The 19679-nt window shown below is 41.4% G+C and overlaps 1 protein-coding gene across 6 annotated transcripts in view; it reads right to left on the bottom strand.

The window, feature by feature from the left end:
• GLIS3 (GLIS family zinc finger 3) overlaps nt 1-19679 on the bottom strand; it is a 166647-nt gene that overhangs the window by 126641 nt on the left and 20327 nt on the right. For 5 of the 6 annotated variants that reach the window (XR_009556889.1, XM_060269160.1, XM_060269163.1 and 2 more), the window contains exon 2: nt 18096-18585. The exons of the other annotated variant lie outside the window; for it this stretch is intronic. Coding sequence is in view for 4 of the 5 variants with exons in the window: in XM_060269160.1 (XP_060125143.1) it covers nt 18096-18483 (388 nt within the window). In the remaining variant the exon portion in view is untranslated. The remainder of the gene's footprint in view (nt 1-18095; nt 18586-19679) is intronic. 6 annotated transcript variants of the gene reach the window in all.

The raw sequence follows: 19679 nt of genomic DNA, 5'->3' as shown, positions 1-19679 counted from the left end.
CCAGGCTTGCCAGAATTATAAATGGAGATTTTCTTTTCTATCCTAACATTAAAGGGAAAAAGATTTAACACTCTCTTTCTGAAAAGCTTACATGAGAATTTTATCCTGGGTGTCAATTTAATCAGGCAGAAATAATAAGTATACAGCCCACATAACATATTTATTCTGAAAGCCTTTATGTTCAGTTAATTAGTTTAGCTATTGCTTCCATGGTTCATTTGAGAGCTTCATGCTTAATTAAATATCAATACATTTCATTGCCTTTAAAAAAACTTTACAGAAAAAAATAAACTGTTTCTTCAAGTGATAATCTTGTTAACTGTTATATACATTTCAAGCATGCATATCGGGAACTTTCAAAGATGAGTTTTCTATAGCAGCTCTAGCTCAAAACTGTATGCAAAAAAAAAAAGACTTGGGAAAAGGAATATTTTCTCAATGAAAATAAGGTGCTTTTCACATTTGGTTTTCTTAGATTTAAATAAACTTAAAATACTTCTGTATTAAGACAGCAGAGTTCTTAGGTCATACTTATGCAGACACAAGTTGACATCCCAATCTGCAGTGTTTGTTTTGGTAAATTTACCAGCCTTAAGTGCAACCCAGTGTTTTGTGCTTCCAGGCTCATGAAGAAATCTATGTACAGTACAACTGTAGAACATGATTCTAGAGCTTTGGCACATCGCAACACTAGAGAAGTCGGGTTGTTATTTTTCATCTAAAAGGCTATTCTGGGAGTATTTTACTTGCAGTAGCAGAAATGAGCTATTTGCACTCCTGAAATTATGGAGCTCTGGTCAGTTCTTATGAAGAAGGGCTGAACTGCCATATAGGTCTCAAAATTCTATCTAATTTCTACTTCCCCAATCCATATGCCAACTGAAATGCAGCTACGCTTAGGAAATTGTACTTCTCCAAAATTTGTGATGCCTCCATTCAAAAACTGCATATGAAAAAAGCAAATATTAGGAAAATGTGCACCTAAAAATGCTTATTAGTGGAAATAAGAAAAATGCATTATATTTGTGGAAATTGCTTGGGGGAAATGCATTTACTAGGCAACATTGCATAGGAAAATGTGTATATTAGGAGAAAGGAATTCAAATTTTTGTTTTTAATCACAAACTGATGTGAAAATGGGATGAACTAAATTTAAACTTGGGAAAAAATTGGGTGGTGAGAGAAACCAAAACTGGCAAATGCATCCACCCCAAAGACAATATTACATCTTCACCGGTGTTCTACATGATACCTCTTAGCATTTGTCAAAGGCGGTTACCGTATCAGCAGATCCTCCAGCTCACGGGTGTCAAACACAAGGCCCGGGGGCCAAATCCGGCCCGCCAGACCTCGTCATGTGGCCCGCCGAGCGCCCCAGCCAGCGGGACCCAGCAGTGGGACCTTGCTGCTGAAGCGCCGCACCAAGAAAGCGCCGACAAACAGCTGGGGCCGGGGAAATACTTTTTGCCCCTGGGTCCCTTCGCGCTCTTTTCTGGCGCTGAATCAAGGTGGCAACCCCCCCCTTCCCTTTCTTTCTTCCTCTCTCTCGTTCTTATTCTTTCTTTCCCTCTCCTTCCTTCTTTATCTCTGTCTTCTCTCCCTTTCTTTTTCTTTCCTTCTTTATTCCTTCTTTCCTACTCTTCTTTCTCTCACCTCTTTCCTTCCTCTCTCCCTCCTGCTCCCTCTTTTCTTTCTTTCTTTCTTTCTTTCTTCCTTCCTTCCTTCCTTCCTTCCTTCCTTCCGTACTTCCGTACTTCCGTACTTCCGTACTTCCGTACTTCCCAACTTTCTTCCTCTCCCTCATTCTTATTCTTTCTTTCCCTCTACTTCCTTCCTTCTTTCTCCCTTTCCGTCTTCTCTCCCTCTTTCTTTTTCTTTCCTTCTTTATTCTCTTCCTTATTTCCTACTCTTCTTTCTCTCCCCTCTTTCCTTCCTTCCTTCCTCTCTCCCTCCCACTCCCTCTTTTCTTTCTTTCTTTCTTTCTTTCTTTCTTTCTTTCTTTCTTTCTTTCTTTCTTTCTTCCTTTCTTCCTTCCTTCCTTCCTTCCTTCCTTCCTCCCCTCCCCTCCCCTCCCTTCCCCTCCCTCTCCCTCTCCTCAGAAACATAGGATGCTGCTTTATACTTCTGGCCCTTAAACCCTGGAACCAGGAGAGCAGCTCCAGTGAGTCAACCTCAGCCAGTCCCTTTGGTGAAGGGTGGTGGCTCACTGGCAAAACATCTGTCCTGCATGCAGAAGGACCCCAGCATCTCCAGGTACTAGTAGCTCTGCAAAGGTCCTGCATGAAACCCTAGCGAGCCTCCACCACCCAGTGCAGTTACCAAAAATCATTTTTCAATAAATTGTACAATAATTGTACATTTGAATGTCTACTTGCCATTATTCTGACTATGTTTCTGCTTTCAGAGTTAGTTATTACTTACATTATTACAAAAAACAGTAATAATTGAATGCAGTGACAATAATTTATGATAATAAAGAGTGGACACATACTCCTACAGATACAACCGGCCCTTTGAGGGTAAACCAAACTGCTGATGCGGCCCCTGATGAATTTGAGTTTGACACCCCTGCTCCAGCTGCCCTGTGGCTGCTTTGCTAGTCCAGTGGAGAAACAGGCAGCAGGCTGTAGCACCAAGTTTTTAAATGTGAGTTATTCACTGTTACAACAGCAATATCGTTCTGTATGATCTGATGAGCTGCTGTACCAATTCAGTACTAAATCACAGGAATGAGCCAACTTCTGGAGGGTCTCTTATGCATTGTGGTTTTGTTTCTGTAAACTCTACAAAATGTAGTGTGTAGCCATGTGTGCATGGAGAAAATACATGCAGACGTGGCTACACACTACATTTTGTAGAGTTTACAGAAACAAAAAGACAATGCTTTAAAGGGATAAAATGTAGACATTCCTATGGTATCATTTAGGTAGGATAAAGTGGCTGCTAAGTCATTGACCATTTTCCACACCTTATTGTATGTTCTGGTTGCAGTCATGGGTGGACAGTGTTTAGAGTGGGGAGGTGCAGGGGAAAAATTTATGAGCAATTCATAATTTTTGGCTGAATTTTATTTGTACTTGCTCCTATTGGAGCTGAAGTTGCTTAACTGTAACACTCTGTGAATTTAAGAACGAAAGAAGAAAGAAAGAAAGAAAGAAAGAAAGAAAGAAAGAAAGAAAGAAAGAAAGGGCCCATTTTCTCTCTTTTTAGCTCCTTAAAAGCCTAGATGTTAATACATCTTGAACTAAACAAAGACTTACACATGTCTTTTCATACTTGGTCCTTGACATCTCAGAAAAACAAACTGGAAAAATCATACAAAGAGACCCAAATATTTAAAACCCACATTGTTCCTACATCAGCATTTTTCTTTCATTGCTATCAGTTAATTAGCCCAAAGCATGCTAATTAATTGAAATTTCTTTGGACTTTTGTTACTGTGGTGTGCACATCCACACACACACACACACATGTGGTGGCAGCTCATTCCTTTATGCTAAAGTGGGCTGACTTACCATCCACAAAGCCAGTGAGAAAAAGAGGTAGGATTAAGGCCATTTTGAATACCGCGGACCTTGTAAAGACTACTTCTGTTCCTGGCCTCAACCTTCCTTCTTGCCAGAAATGATTTATTTGAAATAACATCTTAAACCACAGATTCCCCCCCCCCCCCAGATGCTGTTTACTCAGAATATGCATTGTTTAGAATCTGAGATTGGCCCTTGCACCACTTTTCATAGAATGGCTGTGAGGAAACAATATAGGAAATGCCCAAAACAACACACAATTTGCAAAGAATGAATGGTGGGAGAATATGAAGAGTTGCAGAGACGGAAGTGTATAAATAGCTATTGTACGCAAGTGCTTTCATGAGCTGTTAAAATTAGTGCTGTAACATCTTAATACTTTTCAGTCAATTAAAATTTCACCCCAGCTACGGTAATTTTTAAAATATAGATAGTTTTTCATCATAGTACTTAGTATAGCCACTTGTGTTGTTCTTGTTGTTTAGCTGTTTAGTCGTGTCCAACTCTTTGTGACCCCATGGACCAGAGCACGCCAGGCACTCCTGTCTTCCACTGCTTCCCACAGTTTGGTCAGACTCATGTTGGTAGCTTTGAGAACACTGTCCAACCATCTCGTCCTCTGTCGTCCCCTTCTCCTTCTCAGCCATTGCTGAGTTTATTAGCACTGCTAATAACAAGGCCAGTGGAAGTGATAGTATTCCAGCTGAACTATTTAAAATTTTAAAAGAAGATGCTGTTAAGGTGCTACACCCAATATGCCAGCAAGTTTGGAAAACTCAGCAGTGGCCGGAGGATTGGAGAAGAAGATTGGAGAAGATCAGTCCACATCCCAATCCCAAAGAAGGGCAGTGCCAAAGAATGCTCCAACTACTGCACAATTGTGCTCATTTCACATGCTAGCAAGGTTATGCTTAAAATTCTACAAGGCAGGCTTAAGCAATATGTGGACCGGGAACTCCCAGAAGTGCAAGCTGGATTTCAAAGGGGCAGAGGAACCAGAGACCAAATTGCAAACATGCGCTGGATTATGGAGAAAGCTAGAGAGTTCCAGAAAAACATTTACTTCTGCTTCATTGACCACGCAAAAGCATTTGACTGTGTTGACCACAGCAAACTATGGCAAGAAATAGGAGTGTCTGATCACCTCATCTGTCTCCTGAGAAATCTCTGTGGGACAAGAAGCTACAGTTAGAACTGGATATGGAACAACTGATTGGTTCAAAATTTGGAAAGGAGTACGACAAGGTTGTATATTGTCTCCCTGCTTATTTAACTTATATACAGAATTCATCATGCAAAAGGCTGGACTAGATGAATCCCAAGCCGGAATTAAGATTGCCGGAAGAAATATCAACAACCTCAGATATGCAGATGACACAACCTTGATGGCAGAAAGTGAGGATGAATTAAAGAACCTTTTAATGAGGGTGAAAGAGGAGAGCGCAAAATATGGTCTGAAGCTCAACGTCAAAAAAACCAAGATCATGGCCACTGGTCCCATCACCTCCTGGCAAATAGAAGGGGAAGAAATGGAGGCAGTGAGAGATTTTACTATCTTGGGCTCCTTGATCACTGCAGATGGTGACAGCAGTCACGAAATTAAAAGACGCCTGCTTCTTGGGAGAAAAGCAATGACAAACCTAGACAGCATCTTAAAAAGCAGAGACATCACCTTGCCAGCAAAGGTCCATGTAATTAAAGCTATGGTTTTCCCAGTAGTGATGTATGGAAGTGAGAGCTGGACCATAAAGAAGGCTGATCACCGAAGAATTGATGCTTTTGAATTCTGGTGCTGGAGGAGACTCTTGAGAGTCCCATGGACTGCAAGAAGATCAAACCTATCCATTCTGAAGGAAATCAGCTCCGAGTGCTCACTGGAAGGACGGATCCTGAAGCTGAGGCGCCAATACTTTGGCCACCTGGAAAAGACCCTGATGTTGGGAAAGATGGAGGGCACTATGAGAAGGGGACGAGAGAGGATGAGATGATTGGACTATGTTCTCGAAGCTACGAACATGAGTTTGACACAAACTGCGGGAGGCAGTGGAAGACAGGAGTGCCTGGCGTGCTCTGGTCCATGGGGTCATGAAGAGTCGGACACGACTAAATGACTAAACAACAACAACAACAAAAATTTATGAAGTGTATTTTTGGATAGATTAAAATATGTATCTTTTTTGCCTCATGGACATAAAACAAATTTCCATTTTGGCGCAATGGCATTACAGTAGGATGTGAGTGAGCTTTGGGAAGGTGGTGGGAAGACTCTTGGATCATTTAGGGCCGTGGTTTTCATCCAGTATGTCATGGCACCCTGGGGTGCCTTGAATGGTGGTCAGGTGCACCGTGGGCAACACTGGCCTCTGTTCCTCTTTCCTTCCCTCCCTCCTCTGATGCCCCCTTGCATCTCTGCCTCCCAAAGGCTTGTACAGCTCTTTGCTGAACCAGTCCTGGCTACAAGCTCTGCAGGCCAATGGCTGGTCGGGGGGTGCTGGTTGCCATGAGCTGAAGCAGCCTCAGAGTAAGCAAGCAAGTGGGCGAGGGAGCCCAGCCAACCTGTTCGCCAGCAGCCCCTGTGGGGCAGTGAAGGAGGCACCTCTCTTTGGGGCAGCTCAGAGACCAGGGGCAGCAGCAGTGGTTGCCCAGAGGACTCCCAAGGAGAGGGGAGAGGAGAGGAGGCTGAGGAAACGCTCCACAAGGGAAGGCGTTTGAAAAAGGGTGAGAGGCTGCCAGCCCTGCAGGCAAGGGATGGCATAACTGGGGTCCTGAGCCCACAGGAGAGCTGCAGAAAGAATGTAGTTGGTCAAGGGAGCCATGGACTCAGAAAGGTTGAAAACCCTCTGATTTAGGAGACTTGCCTAGTCCCCCTAGTCCCCAAATCAACTGTTGATTAATTTGTTAATTATTCCCTTGAATTTTATTGAGTGGGTTATAAGGGGGGCATATACAGTGTGTGTGTGTAGTATTATCATTTGTGCAATTTGCACAGCACTCAGGGCCGTCTCCAGCAGGTCGGGCGCCCTGGCGCTGAGGCATGGAGATCGCTCCAGCGCCCCCGTCCTCGCAGTGTGCAGCAGGACTTCCACGCGGCTTTGCCGCGCAGCGCCCCCCCTGCCGGCCTGGCGCCCTGCGCCACCGGGACTACACCTAGAGCCGGGCCTGACAGCACTCATCAGAAAAATAGGTGCATTTACAAGGGGGAGGGGGGAGGAGTTTGTTGCAGTTTGGAGTCTATGGGATTGGATCTCAGGTGCTTGCTGAGGCAATGTTGCCTGGAATGCACCCAGCAAATTAGTAGTCACAACACATTCCCTGCACAAAAACCACATAGTCTAGAAATGTCCATAGACTAAATATGCTGATGTCATGCTGAGGTGTATGAGCAAGAAAGTAATGCTGCAACATGTTGGTTTTTTTCTTATTTCACATTCTGTAAATATGATGTATCCATATTTGGTAATTTGGCTATACCACATGGCATAAACGAGAGAGATAAATACATAGTTACTATAATTATAGATAACCTTTTGAAACTGATCCCTTTCAAGCAAATCTATCTGAAGCTTTGCTTTACTGGTCTGAGGGGACACCATTCGAATCATTCCGACCTTTTCTGAACTGATAGTTTGCCACACAATGAAGGAGTTCATGACAAAATTCATGTGGAAGAAATCTGCCCATGATTATTCATGTACTGTTTGGGATGGCTTTGATATGATGTGAACTGGATATATTTGCTTTAAAACTGGATTGCTGTTTCTCAGCTAGCCTTATTCAAACTGGGGGGAAATATTACACTCCCACAAATCAATAAATTATACATTGAAATGTACATTGAGTTAAGAAAAAAACATTTTAATACCAAACACTTTAAGACCACAGTCTATTGTTACAGCCTTTTTCAATGCAAATTTTGTACAAATACCTTATATTTTTATTCCTCTCCATTTATATTACTAATTGGATATCATAGTTATGGTGAAGGTAGAATAAAACACTGCAGATGTTGCAATATCTAATTATTTTCACTCATTGTTAGTTCAAGGTAGACTCTGACAGCACAATCCTATCCATGTTTACTCTGAAATAAGTTCTGCTGTGTTCAGGGGGTGAAGGAATATATCATATCTACTTGCCCATCCAGCATCTTCAAGGGAAATAATAATCACAGATCAAACAGTATCAGCAGAGCTTTTCAGACATACTTTTCAATGGGAGGGTTTCACACATCTAAGAGTAGCTCACACATGACATTCACTACAATGGGCTGCCGTTAATGTCCACTGTGGCCATAGAGAGCTTCCAAACTGATGAAGAATCTTGATGCCACTACTGGCTGACCAGATAATGGCTAGTGGAGATGAAGAATCTCCATGGGATTGTGGATGATTATCTATAGCAGCATATAGAGCATTTCCCAAAGAGATGCAGTTTTCAGGAGGCTCTCCGTGGTTGGCTTAGCAACTAGTCAGAAAAATAAGTGGCCTGGCCTGTTTCCTTTAACTGTCCTAGCCTGTTTATTGATTTGCAAAAAATCAGCTAGTAAAGATTTTCATCGTATGGAGATGAGCATTATTAACACCTGCTAATTGCTGGAGATCAAAATGGTGATGAAGTACCAGCTACAGGGACTGGTTCAAAAATTAGAAACCTCATTTTTGTGGTGGGTTCAATGTATGAATTGACACTCAGCCACATGTAATTGTGTGTAGACTCATATCAAGAAACGACTGAGCTCAAAAGTAATCTAACATTGCTTCCATTTTCAAAAACAAGAACTGCCACCACTATTCATTTCTGCATAATACTTAAACACCCCCATAGCACTAAAACAACTTATTCTTATTGTAGTGTGTGTGAAAAAGAAAATAATTTCCTAGAGGAAATTACAAGTGAGCACATATTTTTGGAACACCTATATGGCAAGTTTGTGCCATTATTATACATGGTATTATACATGGACAAGGTGGTTGGACAGTGTTCTCGAAGCTACAAACATGAGTTTGACCAAACTGCGGGAGGCAGTGCAAGACAGGAGTGCCTGGCGTGCTATGGTCCATGGGGTCACAAAGAGTCGGACACGACTAAACGACTAAACAACAACAACAACAATATGGCAAGTTTGTGCCATTATTATACAACCCTAACCCTAACTCTTCCACCAATTGCAGAATCCAAATGGTCCCAATACTTTACATCTGTATTTAACAATCTACACAGTGAACTTAAAGGAAATGAGACCACTAAAAATAAAATCAATAAACTCCAGGAGTGGCCAAGGGTAGAAGAAGAGGAAATTAGAGAGATAGTTAAAAATTCCAAATCGGGGAAATCTCCTGGGCCAGACGGTCTACCGATAGAATTATTCAAGACCTATATAGATTGGTGGGCAGAACCCTTAGCTCAATTGTTTACTCTCATAGATAAATATGGGATCATACCTGAGATATGGTTAAGATCAATAATTATCCCAATCTTTAAAAATGGCGACCCAAAAGAACCAAGGAATTATAGACCGATAAGCCTATTATCAGTGATAGGGAAAATCTACGCTAAGCACCTTTTATCTAAACTCCTTACCTGGATGAAAAATCTAAATTTACCAGGGAAAGAACAAATAGGTTTCTCTAAAGGTTGCTCTACTTTAGACCACTGCCTTATACTTATGCATTTGGTTGAGAAATACAGATCCCAAAGGCAATCTAAGATATATGCTGCTTTTGTAGACTTTCGTGGTGCCTTCGACTCAATTGACCGCCCAAAGCTGTGGAGGAAACTCGCAGAATTAAAAATTGACCAGCGCTTATTGATTCTAATACAAAATCTATACTCTTCCAATACCAGTCAGGTCAAACTTAACACCAAAGGTCACCTTTCATCAGACATCCCAAACTCGAAAGGGGTAAAACAAGGGTGTATTCTTGCCCCCTTTCTATTTAATTTATTTTTATCAGACTTGCCAGATCACCTCCAAAAAATAGAATCACATGCCCCTAAACTTAATCAGAACCCAGTTCCTCTCTTATTATACGCAGACGATGCTGTCCTACTATCATTAACGAGCTTGGGTCTGAAACGTCTTATATCTTCTCTGATCCTTTACTGCGAATGTAACAAACTCTCTATAAATTATGAGAAGACAAAAATTTTGGTCTTCTCGAATGGTTGGAAATTAGAGAAATGGAAAATAAGAGGGCAAGAAATCCAACAAGTGAAAATCTATAGGTATCTGGGAATCTTATTCCAGAGCAATTTAGGGTGGGCAAATCATCGCACAAATGCCATAAAACAGGCAAAGTGCACCTCATCAGCAGTTGCCCGTTTTTATTATCAGAAAGGTAATCAATTTATTCCTGCGGCCAATCAGATATTTCAAACAAAAGTGCAATCCCAGATATTCTATGGAATCCCGCTATGGGTCCAAGCATATAACAGTGATTTAAAAAAGATTCACTCCAGCTTTCTGAGACGTATTCTTGGACTCCCAACTGTGATCAAATATGAAACAATGTGTGCAGAAATAGGCATACACACAATGGAATATTGGGCCTGGACCACCTCAATAAAATACTGGTTACGCTGCCATTTTCGCTGCCCCCCATCAAGTCTGCTCGCTGATTTGCTCAAAGACTCCTATAAATCAAGATGGTATCAGTACCTTGAAAAAAAGATTGAATCTTTAGGCATCGAGCTGGAGCCCCTGTACAATTCTAACGAGCAATATATTTTCCATAATATCCTAACTAGACTAAAGGATGTCGAGAGACAAAATATTATGGCAGCTGTAAACAAAATTTGCTCCCCCATATTCTATGATTTAAGTATCTTAGATAGCAGAGCCAATTACGTCACTAAGTTAATAATCCCAGCCCAACGTAGGGCTTTTATGCTGGCCCGTTTGAATGTTTTTCCCTCGGCATTTGTCAGGGGAAGATACCAAAACATTCCTAGAAACAAAAGATTCTGCAGATGTTCTATGAATGTCCCGGACACTGTAGAGCATATTCTCTTTCATTGCCCATTGTACAGTACGCTCCGTCAACGCGTGCTCTCCCCTCTTTTGGGTGGTCTGGAACCCCAGCAAGGTGAAAGTGTGGGATTCTGCCTATCTGACATTGACCAAAGGGTAACGGCGGGGGTAGCCGAGTTTTTGGTAGCAGTCCTCCAAGGAGCAGGTTAACAAGGAAAACCACTGATTCTGTATGTATATATATATATATATATATATATGTATGTAGCCAACTGCTGCCTTTTTATATATATTTCAAGGCTTTTATATGTTATTTTCTCTTTTATGGTTTTATTTGCATAATGCCTAATAAAGGTTTGATAAGTAGTAGCATATGCTATGCACTTAAGAAGCATGCAGAATTGTGGCAATTCTTAACGCCATTTCCAATTTCAATAGGAGAACAGTCATCCACATTTACACATTCCTGAATGAAGTGGGAGAGAACTCACCCTGTGATATAGTCCCTTCTCCACTCTGTTATGTTCATCACTATAAACTCCTTGCTTAGTTACTGTTTGTTAGTCTACTTTTGTTATGATTGGTTTATTCTAGAATATTATAAAGGGTTTGCTCCTTTAATTACTTTATGGGTAGTTGGAGGATATGTGACCCCTAAGCCAAGAAGATAAGTAACAACCTTTAGAAGATACCTGAAGGCAGCCCAGTATAGGGAAGGTTTTTTAATGTTTAATATTTTTATTATGTTTTTATTTATGTTGGAAGCTGCACAAAGTGGCAGGGGCAACTCAGTCAGATGGGCAGGGTATAAATAGTAAAATCATCATCATGGAAAGAAGGTCCCAATTTTCATCAGAAAAATGTTGGAGGGTATGCCTTTGCCTGGTGGGGAAGTGGTTAACTGGGTTAAAAGTAAAGAAACAGCAAAGGAGAATGAACAGTTGAAGCAACTCAACCAAACAACAGCCTATGCCTGAATAGCTGCATAAAGCAATAAAATCTCCCAAACAAAAAACAAATAAACAAACATGAAATATCGGATGGTTTAAGACAATTGCTATTTCCTCTTCTCCATCCAGTCACATGCCAGATAGTTTAACATAATTTATAAACATTTGAAAACATTTCTTTGGAAGAAAGCCAACTATTCTTCATACTTTGTACTTAAAATAAATAATTTCACAGAATGTTTGGAAGTTGCCAAGAGCAGCAAAGGTTCACAAAAATTACAGGAGAACATCCCAGATTGTACCACCCCCTGATTAATATGTTCACCTTTTGCAAGAATGGAAGATGCACCCCTACTATACAAGTGGCTGCAATCATGTTCAGTCCCAGCGGGAAGGAGGGAAATGCAGCCAGAAAAACAATGCAAAAATGGCAGGCATTCCCATCATGTCCCTGGAAATGATGCCAATGTCAACTAAGCAAGAGCTGTGTTGACAACAATGTCCACATGCTTTCCATGTACAGAGGCAGTCAATGAACTCGTAATGTTGGGGCACAACGTACAGTACACATGCACACAGATGTCACAGAGCACACACACACATTATTATTGTTAATTATTCAATTTCTATCTGAGGATCACAGCGTGGTTTACAATACCAAAACACATAACACAGTAACAAACAAAAACAATAACAACAACAACCCTAATTTCAAAGGCCACAAATTGTTTAATTAGCCGAAAGCCTGGGAAAAGAGGAATGTATCTGCCTGGTGCCTCGAGATATGTAATAAAGACACCAGGTGAGTCTCCCTGGGGAGAGCATTCTGCAAGCAAGGAGCCACCACAGAAAAGGCCCCACAACCCAGCCAGCAACACCAGGGGTGCAGCGTCCCATTTTGCTGCTTGAGGCGAAGCAGGAAGAGCCACCTCACTCTGCCATGCCACCTGCACCATTGCCTCTGCCACTGCGCCACCCACTGCCACTGGCAATGCCAGCACCGCATTACCTGTTGCACCACCTCAGCCCCCATATAGGCTCCACTTCTCCGGCAGAGGCCAAGATAAGTGGGGCACCCATGGGGATACCACCTTAGGGGCTTCACTCTTCCTCATGGGTGGACAGGCCTGAGCAACAACCCCACAAGCGCAATCTCTACAAGCAGGAGTTTGAATCCATTAAGGCTGCTCAAGACCACCATTTCAGAACACAACACACCAAGGGCAGAAAGGAGAAATAGCAACAGCAACAAAGCCCACCCACACTGTTTCCCTGGGACACAGCCCTGCAGAGAGCACATAAATCATTTGCATATGACCATTTTCTTGGTATATCTAGGCTTCCATCCTACTACATCAGGTCCCAAGTGTCTCTCCCCACTTCTTATAGGGCAACAGTAAGTTCCTGCCCCCCCTCCAGCTCTTGGTCCATACAACGTGGGTCTGGGTAGCCTGTAACTTTTGTTTGATTTAGCCATTTTGCTCTTCTGCAATTACTGCATTTCACTGATTCAAGCCACACAGTAATTTTAATCCTACTCTGATGCTTGTAACAGTAAACAGCCTTTTGCTTGGAAACAAATTGGGATTTGCTGATTTATGCTAACTCCCACAAGTAACTGAAGTAATTAAGAGTACAGGGTGATCTTTGTGATCTCCAATTCCACACACACCCTCTTTTTAAAATTATTTCAATTTTGCTTCACTTTTGAATCCAAACCACAGGTAGACAAAAGAGCAGCAGCAGCACTGTTAGATGAAGCCAGCTTTCACTGCGCCACACAAGGGGGAACTAGTAGTTTGCAAAGCATATAGCAGTTTCATTTGCTTGGTTATCTCATTTTGTAGTACATATAAAATGTGAAATGATTCATTTAAACATCGAATGCTGCAACTTACACTAGTTTAGAAACAAAAGATAAACGTTATCTCCAGTTGTTCTTGGTGTTTCTCAGTATTTTACCTTTTTTGTTGCCCCAATTCATGATGGTTATAACAAGATCAATTTGTTACAATTTTTGGCACTGTGAAAACACTGTTTAAAGCATTTTACAGTGTTTAATATAAAATAGGTAGATCCATTTTGGAACAGTCTAATACTCTTCAGAGCATAGCTGTCAAGTTCTCCCTTTTTAAAGGGAAATTCCCTTATGCTGAATAGGCTTCCTCGTGAGAAAAGGGAAAACTTGACAGCTATGCTTCAGAGACGTTTGCAAGTGCCTTGGGGCCTTTTGGATATGTTTTCTAATTTTTCTAGGTGTCTGGATTTACATTAAGAGAGTGAAGAAGGGAGGACCTCATTGCTGAAATCAATGAACTTTTCAGGGTTACTCTTGGCGATTTGCAAGGATGGTTTGTGAAACAATGACTCTCCTCCTCTGAAGGATTTAGACTGGCAAGGGCTCAGTAGTACGAAACTCACAGAATGCACTCTATGAAAAGTTCTCTGAAGTAACCTATGCCAAAGGAACATTTTATAACAATAACATAAACACTTCAGTTTAAATGGAAATCAAGGGAAATAAACCCCAAGCACATTCTGACTGTGGTTTCAAAAAGTTTACACACACACCAGGAATTTAGCCCAGAGACTATTATGTGCTAAATTCTGTTCTTTTGGCAAGAGGCACAAATACTGGAGGAATTCATCCAGACCTATTTCTATTGGCTTCAAGTGAATCCCTCAGCCAATTGCTCTAAGTCACCATTTGTGATCCCCTTGTGATTTCAATCTTGTTTTGTTTTTGAGTTTGGTTTAACCATTTCAATGCTTCTGGAATTCATGAAGCTGAAAAGAAGTACCCTTGTGTGTTGAGCACAAACTTACGCATTTATCATTTAATCACTTCAGTGTAAAACATCGTCAATTGTCAGCTTACTGAGCAACTGGAAACCGATTAAAGGCAGCAAGTGGGGAGTAAAACAAATGAAGATGGAATCCAGCTTTTTGTACAAGGAGTCCCATAGCATACTGATGAACTTCTTTTTCAGACCATGCCAAGTGACAGATGAAAAAACAATGGCCCTAAAGAGTAAAATAATAACTATGTGAAAGAGATTTCAAGTGTGGCTCAAGCTGCTTACTGATTAACATTTTTGCACACATAACACTGTTCATAGACCTATGCCACTATTCTTCATATTCAAAGGCTTTCTTGACAATTACACAAAAATCATCATAGCTGATTCACTGTTCTCACACAGCTTACCCGTCTGAGAGCTATGAGTGATATGCAGTGTTAGTCATACTCCGAGTAGCCCCACTGGTTTCAGTTGCTTTACTCTGCATGTGACTAATTAGGATTAGTCACCCCTTATACATGTTGTTTCATAGTGAGGGGGGAAAGTTGTGTTATGAAGAGATTCTGAAACATGAGGACACATTTTAATAGACGTCATAGATAAAGGAATGTAAATTGTATGCACATTTTCCTTATATTATGTAGCCTTCTTTCCAATCTTTCCCCATGAAGTCAGTTTTTGGAATTGTAACAATTTGTTCTGAATTTTGTTGTGAATGCATTAGCTCAATATATGCAAACCATAAGTATGTTGACTGAAATTATAGTTTCAGCAATATTCAGAAACATTTTAATGCAATCTTAGGTCTGCTGCAACAAAATTTCAGGAACACTATGCTGAAAGTACAAAAAGAGCATTGTTTGAAGTCATGCCACAACCATCACTGGCTTATATTTAGATATCGCATTCCAGATCCTGAACTTGGTCTAGATCTTCCAATAGTCAAAGCATACCCTCTGAGGATCAGATCATTTAATTATTCCTTGACATGCAAATCTTTGAAGAGAATACTGTATACATATGCATAGATGGAGTAATGCATACCCACTAACATTTCTCTGTTGAAAATAGGAACATAAAGATAATTTTAATATTTATAACCCACACATCTTGTTGGGTTGCCCCAGCCACTCTAGGCAGCTTCCAATATGTATTAAAACATAATAAAACCTCAAACATTTTTTTAAAAAACCCTTCCCTATACAGAATTGCCTTCAGACGGCTCAGGGGTTGGATAACTCTATCCATGCCAACATTCCTCCTATGAAAATAGGGACAACCTAAGGAAAAGTGGGACATTTCATGATCAAATCGGAAACTGGGACAACTTCTCTAAATCAAGGACGTCCCTGGAAAATAGGGGCACTTGGAGGGTCTGGTAATGGCACCTAAGGGAATAGCTAAATCTTTGTAGGGCTGTATCCAATGGTAGTCATACACAAAGTAGATCCATTTAAATTAACAGGCACAACTAACTTAGGCATATTTATTTAAATCATACCTGTCAACTCCCGGATTGAAATATACGGGATCAGCAGCGCCGCGGCACCAGAAGTCGTTTCTATGCATGTCAGGAGAAGCAACTTCCGGTGCCGCTCTGCCCAATTTCCGGTGCCCAGACATGGGCAGAGAAGCACCCGAAATCAGTTCTGCGCATGTCCAGACATGCGCAGAAGGAGCCTCCCTGGCTGGCAGGAGCTGCTTTGAAAATCCAGGGGAATCATAGAATCAAAGAATTTGGCACGGACCTTCCCCTAATATGATGCATTTATGTTTTAATAAATATATGCATTTTTTACTTTTACCTAACATGCACATTTTTTGTACACATTATTTGGCTGAAGAACAGCATCACAAAATCTAGAGAAGTGTGAATTTCTAAGGATAGAATCATAGAGTTGGAAGAGACCACAAGGGCCATCCAGTCCAACCCCCTGCCAAGCAGGAAACACCATCAAAGCATTCCTGACAGATGGCTGTCAAACCTCTGCTTAAAGACCTCCAAAGAAGGAGACTCCACCACACTCCTTGGTAGCAAATTCCACTGCCGAACAGCTCTTACTGTCAGGAAGTTCTTTCTAATGTTTAGGTGGAATCTTCTTTCTTGTAGTTTGAATCCATTGCTCCGTGTCCACTTCTCTGGAGCAGCAGAAAACAACCTTTCACCCTCCTCTATATGACATCCTTTTATATATTTGAACATGGCTATCATATCACCCCTTAACCTTCTCTTCTCCAGGCTAAACATACCCAGCTCCCTAAGCCGTTCCTCATAAGGCATCGTTTCCAGGCCTTTGGCCATTTTGGTTGCCCTCTTCTGGACACGTTCCAGCTTGTCAGTATCCTTCTTGAACTGTGGTGCCCAGAACTGGACTCACACAGTAATCCAGGTGAGGTCTGACCAGAGCAGAATACAGTGGTACTATTACTTCCCTTGATCTAGAAGCTATACTCCTATTGATACAGCCCAGAATTGCATTGGCTTTTTTAGCTGCTGCATCACACTGTTGACTCATGTCAAGTTTGTGGTCTACCAAGACTCCTAGATCCTTTTCACATGTACTGCTCTCAAGCCAGGTGTCACACATCCTGTATTTGTGCCTTTCATTTTTTTTTTTTTGCTCAAGTGTAGTACCTTACATTTCTCCTTGTTAAAATTCATCTTGTTTGCTTTGGGGAATTACAGGATATTTCACCATTCACGATAACAGCAGGAAACGGCTTTAAAAACAGGGATTTCCCGCAAAAAATGGGAGACCTGGCAGCTATGATTTAAATAGAGTTACTCTGACTAGAATCCAGCTGGATACATCCCACAGTACTTCCAAGAAGACTCAAATAAGGCACTACTTTGGCTGATTGCTTCTGCTTCTTTCTTCATTTTCTCCCAGGTGAATACAACAGGGACAGTCTGATCCAGTGACCTAATCCAGGCTTCCCTGTATCTGAACAGGAAGGAGGGGGTCAGATATAGGATAGAAATCTGCTCCAACTCCCACCTAAGAGTTCGCTAAACTCACTCTGATGCAGGGTAGCCCGGGTGCTTCCAGGATCTGCTCACACCACCACATCTCTTTCTCAACCCTCTTTTTCCGCCAGCCTAATTTTGACAGGGTGCCCTTTCACATTGTGTTGGATGGGTAAAATAGGATTAACCTTAACAATGTCTTTGAGCAGTCACAATGCATGGAATCACTGCACTGTGCTTGTGCAAATAAGTAGAAACTGCTCTGTCATGGAAAGCATTTACACAGGGAACCTATGCCAGCTCAGCTGCACAAGATGGAACCAAAAATGGGCAGAGAGAGGGATGTGGTGGAGGAGGACAGGACACATGGCCAGGTTGACTGGCATCCTATTTATTGCCACTTATTATTTATTAGATTTATACTCTGCACCTTCCTCCATATGAGCCCAGGGCAGCAAACATATCAATACTAATACAATTACAACTTCTAAAAAAAAGCAATCACTGATTGGTATCACCATTTCTTCCAGAGCAGTACTGCACATGGAAAATCAAGTGCACAAACCTGAAATTAGGTAAATTGGAGAATAAGGAATAGATAATGGTGGTAAAAAGGAACAAAGAATCAAACACATGTGGAACTATTTGCACAAACAAGCAGAGCCAGCAGAAAAGTAAGATACCAGAACTCAGATTTAAACAAGAACTCATTGGAATCTGCTGCCTCTTGTATTAAATAAAAAGTCTCTGTATTCTTGGAAGTCTCCTCACACTATAAAAGAACATGTCTGAAATATCATTTCCTGGCAATAATATTACTGAGCGTGTAAAACAATGAAAAAGGCACTACTATTACAAAAAAAAACACCCAAATCCTACCTTTAACTGTGCTTGTCATTAAACTGTTTCCATGCTCTTGCTGCTTTGGCTTCACAATCTGTGGCGTGGGCAGCGCTGGAGGTTGTGGAGTATGGTAGAGAGCCTTCCCATTGGTAACCATTTGTCTCCTGGGACTTAATGCAGTGAAGTGAATATTGCTATGGGTCACATTGCTCTGAGGAGCAACCCCTCCTCCAAGAGATGTCTTTAAATGGGAGTTTGTAGATAGGTTTCCCATCGCTGGGCTTGGGGTGCTACCACTGGGTGAAGAGCAAGGAGTTCCTGCATGAACTCTGAGAGATGGGATCTGCTGTCCATTGACCACCCCAGGCCTGCTGTGAGGAGTACTTGTTGTCCAATGGCTCATAGTGCATGATCTCACATTCATTGTCCAATGGTTGTACTCTTAAAGATATGCAGTACAAATCCCCAGGTGGTGAAGACATCAGTCCAGTCAGTGAGGCATCCTGGCATCCATAGTGCATTAAGCCTGTTATAAGGGAAGGTGAGAGGACATAAGAAAATAACATACACTGTAAGAAAATGCAAGCAACACAGAGAGTGACTCTGCTTAACTATGTGGGGAAGAGATATTGATTGCATGAGCATCAAAGTAGAAACAATCAGAGAAAAAGGCTCCTGGGGATAAGGATAAATGATTGCTGAGAACTATAATAAAGGGAAATGGTGCCCTTTCAAAAGCAGAAGTTAACAGTGAGGTCAGTTACCTTTGTACTAGTTAACCAGCCATGAAATGGAATGAGCACCGAGCAAGAAAGAGGAGTAGGCTCAGACTGGAGAGCCAAACGCTGGCTGGAAGTGAAGCTCTCATTAAGAAGAGTTTGCCTAGCTTATTCCTCTATTTTTACTTTCTGCTCATTTAAAGAAAGGAGCAGAAAAGCATGCATAACAGTTAAAAGCACTGGGATGTGAAATATCAATGTCTGGTTATGTTTTTAAGGGGCAGGAGCACAATAAAACAGCTAAGTGCAGAATATTTCACTCCATCAGCAAGGGGGGGAATGTAAAGAACAAATGCAAATAAAGTAAAAATAAAATATGTGGCATTCATTTCCAAAGTGCACCCATTAGTTAACACTTACTTGACTATATTAATTTTACAATTAACAGAAAAACCCATTCCCACCCACCCCCACCACCCTCTGTATATATATATATAGGGTCTGACACTTCTGTTTCTAGTGTATCTGAAGAAGTGTGCATGCACACGAAAGCTCATACCAAAATATAAACTTAGTTGGTCTTTAAGGTGCTACTGAAGGAATTTTTTTATTTTGCTTCGACTCAGACCAACACGGCTACCTACCTGTAACCAGAAAAACCCAGTATCTCAACAGATTATTATGCTCAATAGATCAGGGATGAGTGATTCCCCCACCTATTCCATGTGTGTTTTATGGAGAGAGCAACTTGTGAGCAGAGGGCGCATTTGTAGAGGAGAAATTAAGTAGTCAGCAAGCAAATGGGAATTTTGTTCTAGAAGTATTTTCACATTTGTCAGCAGAAGTACATTTAACCCTTCTCTCCTGTCCTCAGATTTTGGCTATGTTGCAGAACAACACT

Source organism: Zootoca vivipara, chromosome 16, assembly GCF_963506605.1.
Source record: "Zootoca vivipara chromosome 16, rZooViv1.1, whole genome shotgun sequence".
Taxonomy (NCBI): domain Eukaryota; kingdom Metazoa; phylum Chordata; class Lepidosauria; order Squamata; family Lacertidae; genus Zootoca; species Zootoca vivipara.
Note: the sequence above shows the minus strand (reverse complement) of the source record. Positions and strands in the feature narration are given on the sequence as shown.